General features: G+C 57.4%; 1 protein-coding gene across 1 annotated transcript; it reads right to left on the bottom strand.

Moving 5' to 3' along the window:
* Nucleotides 1-4,126: 4,126 nt before the first annotated feature.
* Nucleotides 4,127-6,092, bottom strand: NOG (noggin). Its single transcript, XM_070393437.1, has one exon. It carries the CDS (start codon nucleotides 5,490-5,492, stop codon nucleotides 4,794-4,796), a length of 699 nt encoding a protein of 232 aa, XP_070249538.1. The 5' UTR covers nucleotides 5,493-6,092; the 3' UTR covers nucleotides 4,127-4,793.
* Nucleotides 6,093-6,324: the final 232 nt, after the last annotated feature.

Here is a 6,324-nt window from a genome sequence, read left to right as displayed (position 1 = left end):
AGGGCACTAAACTTTATATTTCAGGCAATAGGGAGCCATTGAGAGCTCTGAAGAGGGCAGGCACACCATTAGAGCGCTACTGCAAAGGAACTGTTTCTTTATTCCACAGTTTTTGAGCATTGTTCTGGTTATCTATTAGGCCTGGGTCCATCCTATGGTCCAGTTTGTTTGAGCTGTTTCCCAAGGACACAAATTCTTATCCAACATCATGTCTTTATCTTTCTGCTTTTTCCATCTAAAGGCCCTTTCCTCTCACATCCCCACCGCAGTAGGTTGACATTCACCTTGTTCTTTGCGACTTTAGTCAGATGCCTTTCCTGGCTGCCCAGTCCAGCAGGGAGCCCCCACCATCTGGCCCAGGTTTGTTTATCTCCTCTTTCATCACTTGCCCTGCTCTTCATTTCTTACCTCCTCCATTGCATTATAAACTCCTTGTGTGTGTGTGTGTTGGGGCGGGGGGGGGGGGGGGGGGGAGTCAGAGGGACATGAGGGAGAGGGGTCCTGGCACATAATGGGGTGTACAGAAATGTTCTGTGTGGCTCCCCAAGCACGGATCTCTACAGAGCTACAGAAAAAGCAGAGGCGGTAGCATCAGCTCCAATTTTGAATCATAACTGTATCGCTTACTGTGTGGCTTTGGGTAAGGTGCTTAAACCCTCTGAGCTCCGGCTCCCTTGTTTGGAAACTAGAGACCTGGGACCAGAATGGGTGTAAAGGGCCTACCTCAGTGCTTAGCACAACAGGCACCATTAACAGCTGGCTTGTGAATAGAGACAGCAGAACGGTTGATCAACTCCCCGATGATCAGTTGTCATTATGTCAATTACGGAAAGCGCTCTCCCTGGCCAAAATAAGAATAGTAATAATGCAAAGTTAAACAAAAGAATGAAGAAAAAGTGAGCTGTGGAGAGGCACAATGGCGACCCCTTAGAGAACCACCACTACGTGAATCAGCGTGATCCTCAGCAAATCCCTTGTGAGGTCTCAGTCTTCTCATCTGTAAATTGAGGGGTGGGCACTGGAATCTAAGCTCCCCTCCAGCTCTGACATTCCAAGAGCATTAAAGAAAAAGGATGAATCACTCCTTCAAAATACCAATATGGGCTGGGCCCTCCCCCTGCCGTCCCCATCCAGCCCAGCTAAGAGCTCTTAATACACAGCCAGCCTCCTCCTGCAGCTGCCACCAAACTTCAACCCTCTTTCCCAGGAGTCTCACCAGCAAGACTGATAATGGACCCCTGGCCTTCCCCATCTCAACAGGGAACCAGATCCCATTCCCAGACTCCCCTCCCCCCGGGGGCTGGCTTTCCGTGGACAGTTGGCCTCAGTGTGCTTGTGCATGAAGCGTGGGGCGTGTGGGAAGAGCGGAAGGAAGGAACAAAAGGAAGAGTTACAAACAGAGGGTTGATGAGTGAATTCTTGCAGTCACTGCTGGAGGGCGGGGAAGATGGGCACCTTGCTACTCTCTTCCAGGGATTGTGAAAAGGTTGATGTGTCTGTACCAGTAATAGTCATAAATCTCCATCCCAGGGAGGCATGGTCCCAGCAGCTGCAGACATTCATGGACACAGGCTGGCAAAGCCTCAGAAGACACCCAGATCCATTTCCCTCCTTACAGGAGATGGGCACTAGGTGACCGCAAAGGACAGTGTTCTTGCCTCTCTGCCCAGAGCTCTCCACTCCTTTCCGTGTGGATGCTATTATTAGTATTATCAACATTAATAATGATAGAGACGGAACCGGCTGTGCATTAATCACACTGTTCGGGAACCAGCACCTCGTTGGCTCTCTCCTGGGACTGCCTGGGTCCTGCCGGCTCCTCTCTCCCAGTCTGGAGTGGTGGCTCCGCTCCTGGCCTTTGAGCCTGTCTGTCCGGTGGTCTGTCTATTGCAGGTCACCTCTGCAGCCGGTCCTCCTAGCTCACACCGGCTCCTGCTCTGAAAGCCGAGAAGCTGGCCGGCTGCGAGCGGGTTTTCCAAGTGGGCAGGGGTGGGGAGGAGGGGCTCGGGCCGGCGGGCGGGCGGAGGGAGGAGGGGGCGTCGCGGAGGGGAAGACCTCGCATTGTAATCCAATGACATTGCCAACGTGGGGGTGGGGGCGCTGGCCTCGGCGCGCTCTCGGAGTTTTGGCTGCCCGCCCAGCTGGGAATAACTCTCTTCGCATAATTCGCGTGTTTACCAGGCATGAAAATTCTTGCTTTCGGCCCCCCCGCCCCCCCCCCCCCCGGCCCCGACAAGCCCCCTCCTCCTCCCTCCTCCCCACCACCTCCACCTCTCGCAAGTGAAACTCTGTCTAAAAAAATATTGGCCCGGGGCACAGAAAGTTTTGCATAAATTCATAAGTGATGAATGGCTGATTTTAACGTTATTTGGGTATTTGTCAGACCTTAACAAATATACATGGGGACGGCGGTTCATAAACTTAAACATCTCAATATCCCCTTTCTTCTGGAAATAAATTACGTTTGTTTGCCCGGCTTGGAGTCTTAAGGTAGCCGACATTAGGAATATTTTAAAAGCCATCATCCATCGAGCATGTCTCCCAGGCGCCAGGAAGATTAAATGAAAGAATCATAAGATGGAGGTCTTTAACTTTTAATCCTTTTACAATGAAGCCTCAGATAGTCGCGGGGGCAGGGTGCCCTCTCTGGGGGGAATAATGCCGTTATTCCTCGGCTCTCAGTTAATGAATACCCTAACGTCTGTCCCACGGCTGACGGAGGCAGCGCCGGGGAGGGGGCTCGGGCTCCCGGGCCAGGCTATTGAAATGAGGAGCCACCGAGGCTGCCTCGGGAGGGAAGAAAGCGCCCGGCTGGAGGGACCGGGCGGGCGGGGCCGGGGGCATTGAAACTGCGCTGGGGACTGGGCGCAGGTTTGAAATAATTAGCATAGATTCGCCGGGACTCCGGAGGTGGCGGGGGGGGGGGGGGGGGGGGGGGGGACGGAGAGGGACGCCCGGAGGGAGGCAGGGAGGTGGGGGGGGGGGGGCGCGTCCGGGGGGAGAGGTAGCAAAGGAGAGCGACTTTGGAGTCCAAGATAAATAAAGAGCCCCGAGCAGTGTCAGGAAGCGCCCACGTGGAGCCGCGCGGATGGGCGCCGCCGCGGACCGAGGCGGAGGGACGCACGCGAGTCGAGCGCCCGCCCCGAGAAGTTGGCTTTCTTTCAGGAGTGGGGTGGGGGTGATGTTTTGCAGGTCCCTTTAAGGGCAAACCCCTATCTAACCCAGAAGCGCAAAGATCTGGATTCTGATTTCTCCTCCCTCCCCACCCCCAAGTGGAGTAAGTGTCCAGAGCTGGGGTGCGGGGTGCCGGGGTGCACCCCTTTCCCCACGGCAGAACCTAGTGATGGCGTTTTTGTTTTTTTTTCCAATCCAATTCGGACCCTTCTGAAACCCTGACCCTCAGAGTCTTCCTTAGGTATTGGGGGGAGAAGGGAGGCGAGTGTCAAATCTCCCAGACATCAAGGCTGAGGGCCTGGGATTTGGGGGGGGGGGGTGTGGTGGGGCTCAGACTGGCAGGATCCCAGAGGCTGTGAGTGTTGATTCCAAGGGATAGCCTCAGCTTGGAATTACCATCGTAATTTCCGGGCGTGCAAAGGGTTAATACGGGCTGAATATTGAGGGGGGGGGGGTGGGAGGCAGGAGGGGTGTAGGGATCTGGGTGGGCGCGCTCTGATCTCTCCCCCCCATTCCTCGGGGGTCAAGTTTCAGCGGCACTCCGCCCCTAGGGTAGGTGTGAAAGACACGTGTCCCCATTGTGAAGGGCCTGTCAGGCAGGACAAAGCGGCCGCCCACCCTCCCCCCTCCCTCGGCCCAGCCTGGGGTCAGCTCCAGGGGGCCGGCTGGGTGTCGAGGTCACGACAGGCCCAGGCTTTGGTGATATAGGGAGAAAAAGCTGGGAGACTGGGCGGAGGCCACGTGATGCTCAAGTGAGGGGTTGAGAATCTCCCCCCCCCCCATGAAAAATTGCGTGGTCACCTCCATCACACCCGAAGAGGGCATGAGCCCCTTCTCCTAACAGGCGTAATAAGCACAGCGGCACCCCCTGCCCGCCCCCCTTACCCCCCACCCCTCCCATCAATCACCAACACAGAGAATCGCAGTGTGGAGCCAGTCGATTTTAGTGGTTTTCTTTAATCCTGCTCTGCACTTCTTTCTCATTTACTACACGGGATATTATAAAGAATAAATAGCAGATACTCTTAATTTACAATGATTAGTCATTCCATTTGTTCTCTATATTTACAATAACTGTAAAATAACATTGAACTCTATACTTCTTCGAGGTCCAAGGAAAACCAAAAACACTTTCCGAAGAATGGAAAATAGCTTTTTAAAAGTCCTTCTACAAAAACTTCTCCCCTCTCTTTGTACTTTAAGAAAAAAATAACTTTTCCCCCCTGCTTCGCCATGCGAAGGGCCCTGGAATATAAATAGCAGGTTAACATTATTAGCAACAACCAGAATAAGTCTCTCTTTTCTCTGTTCTTTTTTTTCCTTTTGCTTATTTTTTTTAAAAATACAGTAGAAGCCGGTAACTTTTAACGTATAATACTGACCTTTTAATAAGTAAATTAAAACTGGGACCGTATATACACACAGATATACATTCCTACACAGTTAAACAGTGCATTACATGAACCAGAAAGCTAGGTCTCTGTAGCCAAAAAAAAAAAAAAAAAAAAAAGTTCATTGAATCCCCCTCGCGAGAGGGTGGTGGAACTGGTTGGAAACGGTGCGGGGGGCGTCGGTGGGGATCGATCAAGTGTCCGGGTGCGGGCAGGGGGCCCCGAGTCCTAGCACGAGCACTTGCACTCGGAAATGATGGGGTACTGGATGGGAATCCAGCCGCAGCGCTGGCCCCCGCGCCGCTGACAGCGCCACCGCAGCACGGTGAGGTGCACGGACTTGGACGGCTTGCACACCATGCCCTCGGGCACGGAGCACGAGCGCTTACTGAAGCAGCTGCCCACCTTCACGTAGCGCGGCCAAAAGCGGCTGCCCAGGTCGTTCCACGCGTACAGCACCGGGCAGAAGGTCTGCGACCACAGCCACATCTGTAACTTCCTCCGCAGCTTCTTGCTCAGGCGCTGCTTCTTGCCCGGGGCCAAGCCCTCCGAGAACTCCAGCCCTTTGATCTCGCTCGGCATGGCCCCCGACGGCCGCTGCCGTAGCAGCTGGTCCAGCTCGGCCAGGTCCTCGGCACTCCCGGCCGACCCCCCGCCTCCGCCGGGCCGGTCCTCGGGGGGCGAAGTGGCCATGAAACCTGGGTCGTAGTGGCCCCCAAGCAGCGAGCGCAGCAGCGTCTCGTTCAGATCCTTCTCCTTGGGGTCAAAGATAGGGTCCGGGTGTTCGATGAGGTCCACCAGGGGCAGGTTGTCGCTGGGGGCCGGGCGGATGTGGAGATAGTGCTGGCCGCCGGCCGGTGCCGCCCGCAGCCCCAGGACCACCACCAGGGCGTAGAGGGTGACCCCCAGGCTGGGGCAGCGCTCCATGCCTCCGGCGTGCGCCCGGGGCTGCTGCTTCGTTCCGCGTCCCCGGAGGAGAGCACGCCGAGCCCGCGGCGGCGCCGCGCTCCCCCGTCTCTCCGGCGGCCGCTCACCCGAGGCTGGGCAGGCGCAGGGCCGGCAGCATGAGTCGCCGGGAGAGCCCTTCGCGCAGCGCCGGCTCCCACCCGGGCGGAAAAAAGGCACACAAGTTGGCCGCAACTCCTCTCCCGGGTCTATTCGGGAAGGCGGCCGCGGCGGGGCATCCGAAATTACTCCAGGGCGACCGCAGGCGCAGGGGGCGCCGGCTCCTCGCTGCTTCCCCGAGCCGGCGGCGGCGCTGGGCGCGTGGACGAGCCGCTCTCCCCTCCTCCTCCTCCTCTTGCTGCTCCTCGTTCTGCTGCTCTGTGCAGCGCCGCTGGCCGAGCGGGTCCTCGGGGCACTTCCCTCCGTCTGCTCCGGGCTCCGCGGCCGGCTCTGCCCGGCGGACTCCAGCGGCGGCGGCGGCGGCGGCGTCCGCGCACGTTGGCACCGGTTTGTCTGTCTCGCTGGGTCCAAGCCTTTAAATTTCCTGCACTTTCAGCTCCATCACCATGGAAACCACTGACTCTCTCGGCGTTGCCCCCTCCCCCTTCTTCCCCCCCAACAACAACCCCACCCCCCACTTCTCCACCCCCGAGGAGCTGGAGCGGCACAAGCTCCCGGGGAAGCCGCCTGCACTCGCGTCGGAGGCGGTGGCGGCGGCTCCGGCAGCGCCCAGGGCTGTGCCCCGCTGGACCCAGATGTCCCGGGAAGCCGACAGCCCGGCTGCCCGCCGGAGCTCACAGGCGGCGGCGGCGGC

This window comes from Myotis yumanensis, unplaced genomic scaffold (genome assembly GCF_028538775.1).
Source record: "Myotis yumanensis isolate MYYU_CA2020_CCGP unplaced genomic scaffold, mMyoYum1.0.hap1 SCAF_16, whole genome shotgun sequence".
In the NCBI taxonomy this organism is placed as follows: Eukaryota; Metazoa; Chordata; class Mammalia; order Chiroptera; family Vespertilionidae; genus Myotis; species Myotis yumanensis.
Note: the sequence above shows the minus strand (reverse complement) of the source record. Positions and strands in the feature narration are given on the sequence as shown.